Below are 17,253 nucleotides of genomic sequence, written 5' to 3'. Positions count from 1 at the left end.
TCAGCCATGCTACCAGAGGTATTCCATCACTTCCATCGACGTTCCTTTGTCAACGGCCTCTGACAAAGGGTTGCTGTTGCCATCACTGGCCACCTACCAAGTGATCACAAACCTGTGAACCTGCTCCCTCACCTTCACAGGCTTCCTTGAGATTTGCACCAATGGACTCCCGGTCAGCCTTCAGAGTTGCACCATCTGTGCCGCTGATCTCCAGAGTCCTGCGTTTGGGACCCACGCAGCAGCCATGACATAGTCCTATTAGTTATTCTAGAGGTGTTTAATATATGTGTGACCAAACCTCAATAAGCACACACATATGTATTTATGAGATACCACCAATTTATTTAAAATTACATTTTTTGTGCCTCTCACTGTTGCTCATGTTTTAGGCAACAAATCTTGTGTTAGATGGGGTAGGACTCATCACACAGATATCCAAGATAATGGAGAAACATTTAACATCTCCTTAATGTTGTGAAAGCTTGAATTTTGAGTGAAACCTCAGTCTTTTCCTGTACTTTGTTGCAGTTCAGTTTATTATAGTAAATTTTCCTTTGCCATTGTAGCCCATTGTCCTACAAAGATGGGTATGATGGTTTGCCGCAAACTTTCAACAAATCATTACTGATTTAATTAACTCACACATACCAGAATTCAATTGATAAAATTTCTGATTTCTTTAATCCATCTCCATCCCCAAACCTTCCCCCAACCCAGTAAAGAAAATTTAAGTCAATACTTTTATTATATTTAGTCAGTTCTAAATCTTCTGTACATGATTTCTGTTTTCATGAAATTCACACCTAGGGCTGCAACATCATTTTCTGTGTTAGAGGAACCAAGAACAAGCATAAATGGACTTTCAAGAGGACTTAGCAGAGGTGGTCAAAAACACAGCTCATGGGGCATATACAGAAGCAGCATAATTTGGATAAACTATGTACAATACAAACCATTCATACAAATTAAGCTCTAATATATAGAATTCAATACATTACATTTGCTATATTAATTGACAATGAACAAGTCTTATCCCCAAGAACCCACTGATCAGTCAGTTAATCCGAAATTTTGTCAGTTCAAAATATAGGCCAGTCATCTAACTGACTCAGTAGCTGGTTAAGTTCGTTATCGCAAAAAGCTCTCTGATGATGACCGAGGACTGATCATCTTACACTATCTGAAAGTCTGTTGTTAACAGGTTTTCTCAACTGACTGTAGAAGAAGCCAGCCTGGTAACCTCACTTATTAAACTACCTCACATTTCTAACAGCATCACACTCACATTTGAATCTTTGTTGTCATCCTCAGCCTCTTTTTCTAATAACATTTGAAGGATAGTTTTCATTCTTTTTAAACAAGGAGCTAATTTTTTTTCCATTATTCAGAATAAAACGCAGAGTGAAACTGGTACAGCAGGGGCAAACAGTCCATATACTATCAAGAGTTAATACACTGTATATTGAAATATGCTAAAAGAAAACAAGGTTATTAACATTCAGTTGGACTACAAGTGTGATGTAAAAATAACAACAAGAAAGAGCAGAGTTCAATAATGAACAATTCGTACTAGTACTAACCCAAGATGACCCAAAGGCCATTGCTTTCGACAAAATTCAGCTGGAATAAATCATAATTAAGGGATAAAATTCTAACTGGTAATCCAAGGTTACTTTTAAGCAGTTTACAATTAGCACATTTTGTAAGAATTGAAAGTTGCTCTTTGCTCTTTCAGAAGATTGAACAGGGGAATCATTTGGGCATAGCTGACACTCAGATATGGACATGTTAAGGGACAGAAGGGCTAACATACAAATGTCTCTGGCCTGGATAGAAGTCCTAGTCTGTTCTCCACTCGACCACTATGTAGTTTGTGAGTGTATGGAAATGTCAGCCAGAGGGAAAGTAGGGAGTGTCACTGTGGTAGTTGTAGTCTGGACACACTTTCTGCACCAGTTTGTAGTCGGTGCTGTAGAAGGAAATGAAGATGCAGATGACTTTGAATGGTTTGGAGCAAAGCCAGGAGACATGGCTCTGAGTTTGCTCTTGGTAGCATGTCTTGGATGGGTCAAAGTTGCAGAGTGTGTTCTTGGCACCCTTCTCAACCTTCTCATATTCTATGCGACAGTTGAAGGACTTTGAGTCCTTGGCATCAATGACGGACTGCTGTGCTGCCACATCAAACTCAACTATCTTTGTTGGAGGGACCAAGCTAACAGACACATTGCCCTGCCCTGTGGAGTTGTGGCGAAAGTAGACACTGAAGGTGCCATTTCCATGATCTACAATCTTACCAGTGATTAGCAGGTTAAGTTTAACTGTCTTAATGTTTGAATGGAAGTCCCCCCAGCCAAACATCTTCTTAAACTTTCCTGTCTTGACCATAGGCCGCCGTTTAGCCCGTGGTCGTGAGTCCTGCAGGTCCGTGGAATTTCTCAGCCAATCCCAAAGATCCTGCTCCAAATAGGGCTCTGGAGTGTCATAGTGAAGATCCAAAGCTGTGCTGTTCTCCTTGCCTTGTAGAGTCTGTGATAGCAGCCTACTGATGGACATTTCCTTATTACTTTGTGTCCATATATGCTTAAGCGTGGATTTCAGATTTCCTGATTTGACAATGTCTGACTTTGAAGGATGAGCACTTGTAACCTGGGGAAGAGAGTAAAAAACATCTATTAGCTGGGAGTTTACATCAATATGAGGATGCTACGTTAGGATCTAGATATCTATGAAATGAGCAAATTGCAAATGAGAAAACATTCCTTTCACCAGGTGCATATCTACACCAGTTAATCACAACGTTAAAAGTTTGAAAATTGAAAACGTGAAGAAAATATTCAAATTTAATGTTTTGTATTAAAACCTTGGACCCTGGTATTAATGTGGATGTTACTTTGACACATACCATCCAGAGAGTCCATACGCATCATAACACAACACCCAGAGGATCTTCTACCACACAACACCCTGTCCCTGCACCTTGGTCCTGGCTTGTAATGCCTGATGTGTCAACGAGCTGTTCTGGCAGTACTCAGGGGATATACAAAATATTTGGCAGGATGTTTTAATTTTATGGCTGATCGATCTTCATGGTACTGTATGGAATGACATGCAGTGTTTACATGGAAGGTTTTGATGCATGGTCAATCATGTGGGTAAGGAAATCCCCAAAAACTTGATTCTGTTCCCCTGGATAAACTGTACATTTGCTTAATGACTGAAAATGGCACCACTGATTAACAGTGGACTGTGGGGTCAGTTTCCTGATCATATGCAAATTGTCATGGCCATTGATCAATGACCAAGAATACCATTCACATAGAGTTGGCGAATGGCTGCAGTCACAGCATTGTAAGATCCTTACAGACCAGGGAAGCAGAAGAACAGCATATGAAAAAGGCTATGAGTAAATGTGGTTATCCCAGCTGGACATTTGTCAAAACTGGTAAGACACCTAAGGGTGCTCCAAGCGATCCAGGAGAGAAGGTCAACGGCTGCCCAGCCAAAACCCTTTATTGATCGCTTATGTGTCTGGAGTATCAGAACAGCTGAGATGCAGTTTCTCTAAACACAGCGTCTCTATAGATTTGAAACCCCCCAAGAACCCAGTGTAAAGTTCACCACAAGGATTGTGTCCCACTGGCAAATACTTTCTATGCCTCCTGTTTTTTAAAATGTGCAAAATTATGTTTCTTAAGGCAACTTTTTACAACTTGGCACTGTTAAAAAACAAATAAACAAACAAAAAAATCCTAAATTGTCAAACCTAAAAGTAGGCTACACATTTCATTTTCTACACCCGTGACACAACAGCCTATAGATAAAGCGTGGATGCTACATGCATATGTATTCTCATCATCACACAAAACCATCTACAAGGTTTTACACATACTGTTAAAATAAGAATGCATCTGCACCGTAAAGATGTCCTAGACTGCCAGAAGGATGGAGATTTAAATCTGTATTATATATATTAATTTTAAAGTAAACATCTAGCAATCCTTTTTTATATGATTTATCTTTTGTTTTTGACAAATGTGAGTAATTTTTCTTCTCTTTCAAGCCTTTCCATGACTAACATGTACTATATACTGAGATCACATCTAACATAGTACTAAATAAATTACATTGAGAAATTGAGGTACAAAGTTTGTCTTTAATCAGCCAAGTCACTCCAGGTAAATAATGTGGTGATCCTCTCTCTTCTCTAATGACTTGAGGTTGACATTTGTATATTTTATTAAAACTGTTTTGTAGATTGTGGTACTGATGCTACATTTGCCAAATTCTAACACCAAATTCATTCAAAACTGACAATGAAAACACTGTTCAACCCTTCTGCTTTAAAGTGAGCTGTCATACTAAAACCCACTTGTGTATGTAAGTGTGCTTATGATTAAAGTGACACTTTTTTTTCAAATGGAAGAAACTTTTATTCCATCCATCCATTTTCTTGACCACATATCCAATTAAGGCCACAGGAAGACTGGACAGGGTGACAGCTAGGGCTGGGTATCGTCACTTATTCCTATAACTGATTCGATTCCAATTCACAAGATCCCAATTTGATTGGATTCGATTTTGCATTAGAACCCTGCAGTAGATCAAAAACTGAAGAAAGGTTTTATTAGAGACATGTAATTTGGTATAATTTATAAAAGTTTAAATTACACTGCACACAACGGTAGACTGGTGCGTAATAAGCAAGCAAATAATGCAGAAAACAGATTTTATTTATGCTTGTTCAGTGAATTTTGGTCAGAGGGTGATGAAACCTGCAGCTTCAGAATCTGTGAGATGTTGGCTTTTGCAAACATGCTGTCGGCGAACAGGGAGATCTGCGCTATAGCAAATTTAGATTCATCCAGCTACCCCAACATAAATGTGAACCATGGAGAATGCTAGAGTACCCAAAGTGAACCTATGGGGACAGAAATAATATGCAAGTTGCACACAGGAAGTCTGTGTTTATTTATTTTTTTTAAACTTATATTCTTTGTTGAAAATCAAACATTTTAAAATGTAGAACACATTTCACAAGTTGATATAGTATTCATTCAATTCAACTCTCTTTAACGCAATAACAATTTAATTGAATTTTATTTAATTAATGCCAAATCAAAACAACAGTCACTTCATGGTGCTTTATGCTATAAGGTAAAGACCCCACAAAATAAGTAGTAAGTAATTAATAAATAATATTCAGGACCTTGCTATTGAAGCAAGTTATGGTTATGCCAATAATGTTTGTTTAAAATCCTACAATGTGGCTGAATTAAAGCAATTCTGCAACGAATGGGCCAAAATTCCTCCACAGCAATGCAAAAGCTTTATTATCGACGATCACAATCACAATCATCTTCTTCATCAAGCAGTTGATTGTAGTTTTTGCTGCAAAGTGTTGGATAACCAATGGTTAAGTTTAGGGAACAGTTACTTTTGACATAGGGCCAGGTAGGTTTGGAAGTTTTTTTTCCACTCAATAAGTGAAATCATGATTAAAAACCAGAGGTTTGTATTTACTTCAGATTTCAGATTTGTTTGATGATCTGAAACATGTAAGTTTGACAAATATGCAAACATTAAAAATAAATAAGTGCCCGCCCAGAAAATATCCTGAAGAGTTTAGATACTTTTACAGAAAGGTATCTTAGTGTAAATGTGCATGTTGTTTAATTGTATGGAAATTACATTTTTATTGGACAGAGTTGTAATTTAACCCTAATGTTACCTTGAATTAACGGCAGTAGCAATTATTGCAAATATGTTAGAATCAGCCAGTCATGTGTTCCTCTAAATACTTTTTTCAGCTTCTAAAGGTTCTAAAACTGTAATAGTATCAATATTATTTTAAATAGAGTGACACGAAACGCTGAAGACCAGTATATGCACTTCTTGAGTCCTTTGAGTCTTTTTACCTCTTTTATTCAGACATGCAAGCAATGATCATCATTTAATTCTTATAAGATACAAAAATAATAGTCATTAATTAATTTTTACCCACAAAAAATGAATAGTTAATGCAAACTTAAAAACATGAAGAGATCGTCCTCCTCTGTTTGTTTGTTTTTTCTGCCTGCTTACAAGATGAAAATTGTTGCATATCATACCAAATTGAAAATAATCAAGATAAAAGCAAAGCTTGGAATAAAAAGAGACCCAAAAAGTCCTAGCTTTGAAAAGACATTCATTGTTTCCAGATCTAACTTAGTAAATCCTGCTCTTGCTCTTGACGAAGGCGGTCGCACTTTTCTCCGCTCCTCCTCCTCCTCTCCCTTAGCTTCCCTGCTTAGCCTCTTATGTCCTTGTCTAGTCTCGTGTTTTTTTTGTATTACTTTTCCCTGGAACACTCTCTCACAGTCTGTACTCTACAACCTAAAGGAGGAATTATGGATTGGATCAACTGGTCCCTAAATGCAATTGACACCCCTTTCTCAACGAGAAGTTTGGGCTTGGGTGAGCCTGAGTGCTGAAGATATCTACCTATTCAGAACCATGGTAACAGGGTTCTGGCTGATCGGAGCTGGCTTGGCCCTGACTTATCGAAGAATTAAGGAAGTGGAACCGGCTGTTCAAACCCCCACAAGGCTGCCCGCTGGGATTGGAACGATGGGAAGAGGCGTGAGTTTCTCAAAATGGGCTCATTGAGTCAGCACGGATACGATTTTGGAAAGGCTACGGCTGCTGTGAATACTCAGAATAAGATCTCTGACTGCAGACTGGATACATCTCGGAAGGGCTAGCTCGGAATAACATCTCTGGGTGCAAATTGGATGACATCTCGGGGAGGCACACTGCCGTGAGTTCTCAGAATCGGCTCCTCGAGCACAAGAAATGACAACATCACAGAACGCAAGTATGGCGAAGCTCGCGGCTCTCCAACGGGAGATTGAGAGACCATTGTTGAACTGTAGAACTGCTTTGAAATTCATATGAGCTGTTCGCACTAAAGTAAAAATCACCATCACTTATGCGGATACCCCTTTGGCGCCAGCTGCGGTCTCAAGGCTGGAGCTGAACAACAACACCCTGATAACAACTGTGTTTAGTCTGTTCCTTCCCATTCCATGCAAGGCCACCTGGGTTGGCTGGAAGACTGTTTACTTAGCCTGGCAGGGCGAAGGACACTGTCTCAGCTGAACTCTGGACACGCACACACATACATATACACTGATATGCACACACTCATCCCCCCTCCCTTTCCAAACGCCTTCGACGCTTATTCCCTTCCGATGCTGACGGGGATCAAGGAGACCAGCGCACAGGCTGCAGGCCCGGATGTACTGTCTAAATCAGCTGTCTCTCACCCTTTACCACCCCTGTTGCTTGTCATGTGTTTCTTTGGTGTATTAAGAGTTTTTTCATGTGCTATGTGCAGAGGTGTTTTTTTTCTGTTCTCAAACTGATCTCCCTGTTGGAGCTCAGTCTGGGGGAGTATTTTTTTCTCCTTATCTTTCCTCGTGTGGTGCATTTTTCCATTGTTATACATCTCTGACCTGTCTTCCCCATGTGATGTTAAACTAGACATAAGAGCGACAGGACTTAGTGCTGCTGAACTGAAGAAGCTCGTCGCTGCATATAACGTCGAGAACATGTTGCCTATTTCCACTGTAGACTCTGAATCATTCCGACACATTGTAGAAAAAATACCAACTAAAAGTGGTGTCAAGCTGCCCCAGAGAAAGTCATTTGTAGGATACCTTGAGAGAGAATATGACAAAATGAACTCTAACTTGAAGGCTACACTCGAAGAGGCAGAGTTTGTTTCCACTACTGCTGACATCTGGACGGTAAATAATAAAAGTTTTATGGGTGTAACAGTTCACTGGATTAATTCCACATTACAGCGCAACAAGGCCGCCTTAGCATGCAAGAGAATTAAAGGCAGCCATACCTATGATGTAATCGGAGCAGAGATTGAAGAAATCCATTCAACATATGGACTACAAGACAAAGTTATTGCCACTGTAATGGATAATGCATCCAATTTTCCTAAAGCATTCAGAGTATATCAGCCCTGTCATTTGGAGTCTGAATCTGAAAATGAAGAAGGTGATGACGAGGAACCGACCTTTACTGATGTCATAGAAGCTCTTTCTGTTATGGTCCTGGGTCATTTTGACCCAGTGTTCTTAGTTTTCCTGTGGTTTTGTATTTTGTTCCTTATGTTCATTGGATTGTTTGGTTTGGTATTTGGATTCCCCTGTGTCCATGCTTTTATTGTGGTGTTTGTTCTGGTACCATGTTCCCGTCCTTTGTGTTCTGTGTTCTCCTCATCCCCTCGTGTATTCATCCTTGTTCTCTGCCTCTCTCTCTGTGCTCATCTCTGTGTACTGTGTTGTGTTTAAGGTCCACATCTTGGTGTCAGTATTTTCAGTTTCGTGTCCTCCCCGCTCAGTCATGAGTAATTGTCCTCAGCTGTGTTCCCCGTGTGTTCCCACTTCCCTCATTACCTTCTGTGTATTTATGTCAGAGTATCCCTTTGTTCCGTGTTGCGTCGTCCCTCTAGGTTGTGTGCATTCCCCCGTGTCTTCCCAGCACCTCAGCTTTAGTTTCTCCCAGTATAGTTTTGTATGACTTCTTATGTTCCTATTAATAAAGACCTGCCTTTTGAGTTTATCCCCGCGTGTCTTGAGCCGTGCATTTGGGTCCTCTCTTGCCTTCACACAGCCGCCGCATGACATTTTCAACCGCATCTGGTGATGCACAGTTTAGCCTCCCTCAACACTACAGATGTGCATCGCACACAATTAACTTGATTTCAACAAGCGATGTTGACAAACATCTAAATTCCTGTGCAGACACCAAGGCTGCATATAGGAGTAGCATTGCAAAATGTTCTGCTCTTTGGACTAAAGGAAGTCGATCAACATTAGCCTCTGAACAGGTGGAGGAAGTCAGCCAGAGGAAACCTAATGGTACTGACATCCACAAGGTGGAATTCCCTGTATGAGGCCATTTCTAGAATCATCACAATTCCCTTGAATGAACTTAATCCCCTCTGTGTAAAACTGGGAATCAACTGCCTTAATGAAAGGGAGTACCAGTTCTTGAAAGAGTACTGTACTGTGATGAAGCCCCTGACAGTGGCATTGGACATCTTACAAGGGGATGAGTGCACCTATGGGGCTTTACTACCAACACTCACAAGCCTGATGTCAAAGACGCTTGCCCTGAAAGATGACCTCTCTAGAATGACAGCCAGCCTTCCAGATGTCCTTGTAAAGGTAAGATTATTATTGGATAATTGCTTTGGGTGGATTTGTTAAATTTATTATACGATTCACAGTGGGTGGATGTTATACTTAGTTTTAAGCAGCGTGTACAATTATTAAAATGATAGAATAAAAGACCAAGTATTTACCCCTTGTTAAATATCAGGGATATTGATCATCATTAATCATGAATATTAATCATAATATCAACAAAACCAAAATTAAATCTCATACAGTATTGATAATAGAAAATATAGATGGTTTAGGGCAGTAAAGCCCACAAAATAATGACAATAGGTAATTATATAGTAAAATACTTTTATTCTTAGATGCATCATATTGTATGTTACGGGCCCTCAAGACTCATTGTGGTGCTGTTCTGGAAAGCCAAGAAGGACTTCTCGCAGCGGCCACTTGTCCCAAGTTTAAACTTCGTTGGCTGAGAGATGAGTGTAGGAGAGAGTATGTGAAGGAGCTCCTGATAACACAGTGTCGTAAAGCTGCTCCTGCAACTGACAACACTAATGTGTCCCAAATGCCAGCCAGCCCAGCCGAAATAGACTTTTTTGAATTTCAGAACCAGCCCACAGAAAGCTTCTCAGCAGAAAAAGAAGTAACCGACTATTTAAGGTCAGACTATGAGCTTGAGATTCTGAATCAGTTCCCAAATCTCAAAAAGATGTACATGAAATACAACAGTCCAACTCCATCCAGTGCACCAGTGGAACGGCTGTTCAGTTTAGGTGGATTGGTGCTTTCCCCAAAAAGGAACAGATTGTCTGATAGAAGGTTTGAGAAGCTTTTGCTGATGCGATATAACCACTGTTTCAGTCCAAAAGAAAACAATAAAACATAGGTCTTTTTCACGGTTGCCACAAAATGAGACTGGATTAACAGCCTAAATGTAGCATGCAACAGCATTTTCTGTTTTGGTAATCTCATTATTACTCCTCTCTGCACTTTACCAACTGTTAAAAGATGTTATTGTTAATTTTATTTATTTTATTTCTTTATTTTTGTGAAGGGATGTGTGTGTATACACAAAAAATTATTTTATGTTATATACTGGAATATGCAGAAATACAGTTTAAGCCTTTATTTTCTTAAAATATGGTGTAATGTGCAGAAATATGTTTAAATGTTAAACAAATTTATTAAAGTCAAAGACTGTTGAATTAATTTTTTTTTTTTGACGCAATGTTTATAAAGTTAAGATTAAAATTAATAAACCAATTTTTAAAAAGACACTTTTCAATTTGATTCACTTTTATATGTTGAATTATGCAAAAAAAAATAGAATTGGGCCAAAAGGTCTATTGGTTTGTCACGCATTCAGGTTGTGTATCATGTTTTTGAAAAGTAACTAAGTAACTAATTACTTTTGAAAATAAGTTGCTCCAGCATAATGTGAATTTCCCCATAATTTCCTTTTTGACAAAGAATATAGTTAGGGTTGGATCAGGTGTCACTGAATTCCCCCTTAGTTACACTGTAATAGGTCAAGGTTGCTGGGGGCTTCCCATGATGATGATTTATTCTTCATTCACCTTTTTTTTCACACACTGTTTATACGCCACTCTGCATTTAATCACTAGTTATTATTAATCTCTAGTTCTCTTCCACTCTTCCTTTGTTTGTCATATCTTCCTCCCCTTTACTCCAACCAGTCACAGCAGATGACCACCCCTCCCTGAGTCTAGCTCTTTTTTTTTTTTAAAGAGAGTTTTTCTTTCCCAAGTTTGCTAAAGCATTTTCTCATAGGAGAAAATGTATTGATTTAACTTACAATCTAAAGCACCTTTGTCATGTGGAGTCTACAGTTTTCATGATTTTCTCCACAAGTCACCACTTCCTCCCTGGTAAAAAACTAACTCTGTCTCTGCTACTTCACAGAGTACTTGTGAGCATTCTGTGTGAGCCACTTGGCTCCACCTCCCCAAACACTCCGTCTTTATTCATTCGCCTGAGCCTGCTTCCTGGGTCTGTATTAGACAGCATTATGACAGCCTTGAGGCAACAGTTGGATTGATTTAGTGCTGTACTGCAGGAAAAATAGGTATTGAACACATCACTAAAAGAACATGTCACCAATTTTCTAAGTAAATATATTTCTAAAGGTGCTACAAAATTCTCACTAGATGTAACAACCCATCCAATCCACACATGCCAAGAAGTCAAACCACTGATGTCCATAAATTATAAGTAATAATAAGGCGTGACCAAGGAAAAAAATATTGAACACATGAAGTGAAAAGGGGGTGCATTTAAAGTTGGCTGATCAACATTTAGACAAGCTTGTGAAATACTGGGACAATATAGTCTGGTCAGATGAGGCCAGAATTGAAATGTTTTGATGCCTTAATACACACCGTGTTTGGATTTTAAGAGTCACTGCATATCGACCCAAAAAAACCATACCAACTGCGAAGTTTGGAGGTGGAAACATCATGGTATTAGGCGATTTTTCTGCAAATGGCACACTTCATATAAGGAAGAATGTATGGAAAAATGTATTGAGACATTCCTGTCTCAAAACCTGCCGCCATCTAACAGGATGATGAAGATGAAATTAGGATGGATGTTTCAGCAAGACTGTCACATGCCATGATACGCAGCACTTTGTTTTTTTGTTGCTCTTGTCTTTCAGGTGTCAAGCCTCCACCTATTGGCCCATTCAAAGATAATTGGCATGTGCCTATTGGCTAATCTGGGCACAGTAGCCCAGCGGTCCCCAACCTTTTTTTGCCACGGACCGGTTTATGTCCCACAATATTTTCACGACCGGCCTTTAAGTTGTCGCGGAAAAATACAACAAATAAAACCTGTAAAGGTACCAAAAAAAGTAAGATTTATTCATAACACACAGGAAAAGACCCAGGGAAACTGAGTTAACAATAAAAACTATTAAAAATAATGATAAAAAATCAATAAAACCCCGGAAAACTACACATTTCACACCTGAACCTCAACTCTTGTTGGTACCAAACGACCGGCACCGGTCCGTGGCCCAGGGGTTGGGGACGGCTGCAGACCAATCGCTTGCCAGGGATTATTACAAAAGAGCAGCTTCCTGGCCAGCTTCTGATGTTCTCTAAACGTTTGTTTGTAGGCTTATGTGTATGTGAACAGAGTGTTTTGGTGGGAGGCTGGACAGGTAAGATTGGGGTACCCCATACACTTGCAACTGGGCATTTATTGTTAAAAACACTAGGTTATACGCTTGATGCCACTTTTGTATGTTTTGACTGACCTTTTTTTGTCAAGCAGCTAGGCAGACCTTTTGTTTTGTGTATTGTTTTATTTAGACTTCAGGAAAGAAGTCAGCCTCTTTTTGTTTTCTTAATTTAATTTCTTAATTTTGATTTGGCTCAACCGCCTAGTCCTCCTCCACCACCCTTTTCTTTTGTTGAGTTTATGATTGTCAAGGCACAGTAAACCATCAATAAAAACTGCCTGACTGTAACCTAGCCGTTGCCCCTCTCCTTCATTAATTGTGGTTGTCTTGTGTTGCCGTCTCCTCCTTGCCTTAGCCCCCACCGTGGTGGTGGTGGAAGAATGAGCCAAAGTCATACTGGAGCAATGCATATGACTATTTTCTCCATACAGCAAGAGTCTTGAAGCTGTCATCACCAACAAACGCTTTTGTACAAAGTATTAAATAATTTTCTGTAAGCGTGTTCAATACTTTTTTCTCTGTGTCAATTCTCATTATATTGTAGGGTCTTTATCTTACAATATAAAGTGCATTGAGGAAACTATTGCTGTGATTTGGTGCTATAACAATTACATTTAATTGAATTAAAATTTAGATTACACATAACTTAATTTATGGACATCTATGATTTAATTTCTTTGCATGTGTGGATTGGATGGGTTGCTAAAGACATCTGCTCAGAATTTCATGTCAGTAGCACTTTTAGAAATACATTTACTTAGAAAACTGGTCACATGTTCAATACTTATTTTACCCACTGTATAAAAAAACATTGAATTGAATTAAAAATTAAATGATGCTCAGGTAGTAGTAGGGGCTCATGGTGTGTAAAGATAATATGCACACAACATTACATCACTAGCAGCCCAAGGTCTAATGTACTAATCAGAAGGTTGGTGGTTCAAGCCCTGTTTGCACCAGTATCTTGGCCAGGAATATTTTGCAAGTATTCTTGGGCAAGATATTGAACCCCAAGTTGTTTTCCAATATTTTCATCAGAGTTTGAACACTAATTAGAAAACATGTAGAAAAAAGAAAAAATATAGAAAAAGTGCTTGTATGAATCTGTTGTACTGGTTAATGAGACATGTTGTATAATGCGCTTTGAGTACCCCATTAGACTACGCCTAGGACATCAATGGGCTTACTGAGTGTATCACCGACTACATAACTTTCTGCACCAACCCCATTGTTCCAGCTCAGACTGTCCATTCGTTTCCCAAATACCAAGCTGTGGGTGACTAAGGACATCAAAGCCCTCCTCAGTGACAAGAAGAGGGCTTTCAGAGGCTACGTCCACACTAGCCCAAATAAATTTGAAAACAGCGTTTTCGTCTCAAAATGCTCCGCGTCCACACTATCATTTTCAGTCTTTTTATCTCAGAGTTGTGCGTCCACATTGAAATGGCCGAAAACGCTTACCTTCCAGTACTGCGCATGCGTGAAACGCAAGACGATTCGACCTGCCTCATTTCTGTCTGCCGTTTATTTACTTTCCGGCTCTTTGAAACGTCGCGGCAAAATGTCGAGGAAAAGTTTTTTAAATGGACTAACAATGAGGTGGAGTTGTTGCTGCGAGTAACACAAAAGTACAAAGTTGCAAAAGCGAGTGAGAATTAAAGAATTTGAAGAAAAGCTATCTAAAGCATGTACAAACTGATATTAATCTTTAACCCTTTGAGGTCCACACCAAGAAAAAAAACAATGGAAAGATTTTTTGTTTGCATTTCTTATTGATTTGGGTGAGTAATAACCACAATCAATATTTTTTTTTCAATAGACCCTGTAGTTTTTAAAATATTGATCTCTATCAAATGGTTGAGATGTCACTTAATGGTAAAAGTATGAAATGTCATGCAAATACAAGTACATTATATAATACAGTTGAAATTGTATTTATAATTATAATTTAATTAATAACAAAAACTATCCAGAGCATTGGATACAGTTTATTTCTAGTAGCATGCCAGTGAACATTGCTGTTTTCATTCCATCAAAGGACAGTATTATATCAAACTACAAAATACATAGTTTTTTAATCTGCAAATGTGAAAAATGTGCTACAGCACAAATACTCACATTCAGGCCACTTCTGATTGAATGCTACTGTGCAAAATCATTTTTGTTTTTAAAAAATAAATAAATAAAAACAGTGCAAATCAAGCACATCTGCATGCGGTTTTGGTCGTTGGGGTCTTATGGTGTAGCATTGATTCTGTGGTCTTGGAGAGCTGAATCATGTTTGTCCAACTCTAGATGCTAGCTTGTTAACTTTTTGAGAGCCATCGGTTTCTGGTCCAGTAGGGCACAGTCCCTCTTGTAGACCAGGTATTAAAGTCAAGGATGTAGCCGAGCAGTGGAATATGCCATCTCCTTAACTTGTAACTTATAACTTATCTTATACAGGTGTAATATCATATCAGAAAGCTTCACTAATGAAGAAACATCAGTGGCTGTCCTAGCTTCATTCAGCAAGAGCCCACAGCGTAGCACTCACCGCATGTCACTGGAGAGTGGCATTAGTCGAACATCCCTTCGGCGGATATTAGCTACTCACAAATGGCACCCTTACAAACTGCAGCTACTGCAGCATCTCAACGAGGATGACCCAGATCGGCGCACAGAATTTGCAGAATGCGCAAAACAAAAATTGGAACAGGGCCCTCAGTTCACGCAGAAGATTTTGTTCAGTGATGAGGCAAACTTTTATGTGAATGGTGAAGTTAACAAACAAAACCACCGCTATTGGTCTGACACTAACCCACATTGGATGGATCCAAGACTGTTGGAACAACAAAAGTGATGGTTTGGTGTGGTATATGGGGTACAACGATAGTGGGTCCATTCTTCATCAATGGAAACCTCAAGGCCGCTGGATATTTGAAATTGCTACATGATGATGTGTTTCCCTCTTTATGCACTGAAGCTGGCACGTTCCCTGAGTTTTTCCAGCAAGATGGTGCACCACCACATTATGGGTGCCAGGTCCGAGCATTCCTAGATGAACAGTTTCCTGGAAAGTGGATTGGTCGTCGTGGGCCAGTTGAATGGGCCCCAAGGTCTCCCGATCTGACCCCCTTAGACTTTTATCTTTGGGGTCATCTGAAGGCAATTGTCTATGGTGGGAAGATACGAGATGTGCAGCACCTGAAACTACGGATACTGGATGCCTGTGCTGGCATTTCTCCTGCGGTGTTGCTATCAGTGTGTGGAGAGTGGGAGAAGAGGGTTGCATTGACAATCCAACACAATGGGCAGCACATTGGACACATTTTATAAGTGGTCAGAAACTTGTAAATAACTCATGAAAGAATAAAGTTACGTTGAAACCAAGCACACCATTGTTTTTCTTGTGACATTACCAATAAGTTTGATGTGTCACATGGCCCTCCTCCTATTGAAAAAACAAAAGTTGTATCCAAGATGGCCGACTTCTAAATGACCACCATGGTCACCACCCATCTTGAGGAGTTTGCCCCCTCACATATACTAATGTGCCACAAACAGGACTTTAATATCACCAACCATTCCCATTTTGTTACGGTGTATCCATATAAATGGCCCGCCCTGTAGATCCCCCTTGATACAGCAGCAAGTCGTGGATGATGCCAGATTAACTTGTTTGGCAGAACAATTTAAAGCCCCACTCATCTGGTTTGTTAGCAGTATACTGGTGGAGAGTGCCAGCCCTTGTGGCTTCATATGAAACCATGACCTCAAACACACTGTGGTTGAAGATGGATGGTATCATGAGTATCATGCCACAGGACCATGTGATTTTTAGCCATATACTTGTTTAGCGTCCATGAAATTATAATTTTGACAACTTAGTAATATTAATTTACCAGCTACTGTAATTTGGTTAAAAGGTGATCAGTTGTGATATTTGTGATTTCCACGTTATTCTTGATTTTTACAATATTTACTAATATTAACTCAGAAAGTTACAAAAATGACTTACTGAGGAAATTATTTCAGCATATTCTTGCTGTGCTAACACTTAATGTGATTTATCAATAGCAATGGATAAACAAAATGGGTCTAGTGGTCTGAGTTTATGGCAAATAATCAATTTTAATAACATTTAGGTTATGTTACCATTAGCACCATAAAGGGACAAATCAACCGTTTGGTTGACCACTTTTTAAAAAAATTATTAAACATTTAATTTCACTTTTTTAATGCTGTCAAGTAGGGCTGGGTATCGTCACTGATTTCTAGAACTGATTCGATTCTGATTCACAAGGTCCCGAATCGATTCAATCCACGATTCGATTCGTTCGGGAAATTTTGCCTCAGACAGTCAGTAATATTATAATTCTGATCACTTATCAGTACATATCTATCATTTTTATATCTATAAAAGAAAGCTGACACTTGTGAGACTTTATCAAAGGTGTGAGCATCACAGCAGATTCCTTTGTGTCAAAGTAACTGAGGATAAAGCACAAAAAAAACATGAAGGCGGTTTTCCTGGTCTGGGTTTTTATAGCAGATGACCTTAAAAATATTGTGCAGTCAAAAACGAAGTGAAGCAGAGCAAAGTTACAGAGGTTTGATTAGAGACACAGCTAAGCATTTTGCAATTTTGCATAATTTTAAAAAGTTAAAATTTGTTCAGTATTGAACAGCAGAAATGAGTCTTTCTTGTCAGAAGTCAAAAAAAACAACAACAAAAAAACAAACAGCGGCCGACACCGTAGACTGGTGGGTAATAAGTAGGGGTGGGTTTTGATTATCGATTTAGAGAGAAAGAGAGAGAGAGCTCTACATGAAGTGTGATTTTATCTTGGTGGAAGCAAAACAGCAAAAGTAAGAGGAAATTCG

General features: G+C 39.1%; 1 protein-coding gene and 1 pseudogene across 1 annotated transcript in view; one reads left to right on the top strand and one right to left on the bottom strand.

Annotated features, from left to right (window-relative positions):
• Positions 1 to 653: 653 nt before the first annotated feature.
• The window catches only part of nxph1 (neurexophilin 1), a 77,383-nt gene continuing 60,783 nt past the window's right edge, over positions 654 to 17,253 (bottom strand). The window contains exon 2 of the mRNA XM_084919539.1: positions 654 to 2,646. Within this exon, the coding sequence (XP_084775665.1) occupies positions 1,891 to 2,646 (756 nt within the window). The 3' untranslated portion in view covers positions 654 to 1,890. The remainder of the gene's footprint in view (positions 2,647 to 17,253) is intronic.
• Positions 8,675 to 10,118, top strand: LOC146362401 (uncharacterized; annotated as a pseudogene).

Source organism: Perissodus microlepis, chromosome 22 (assembly GCF_051167445.1).
Source record: "Perissodus microlepis isolate ML-2025 ecotype Zambia chromosome 22, ASM5116744v1, whole genome shotgun sequence".
Taxonomy (NCBI): Eukaryota; Metazoa; Chordata; class Actinopteri; order Cichliformes; family Cichlidae; genus Perissodus; species Perissodus microlepis.
This window is presented reverse-complemented; position numbering and strand designations above follow the sequence as displayed.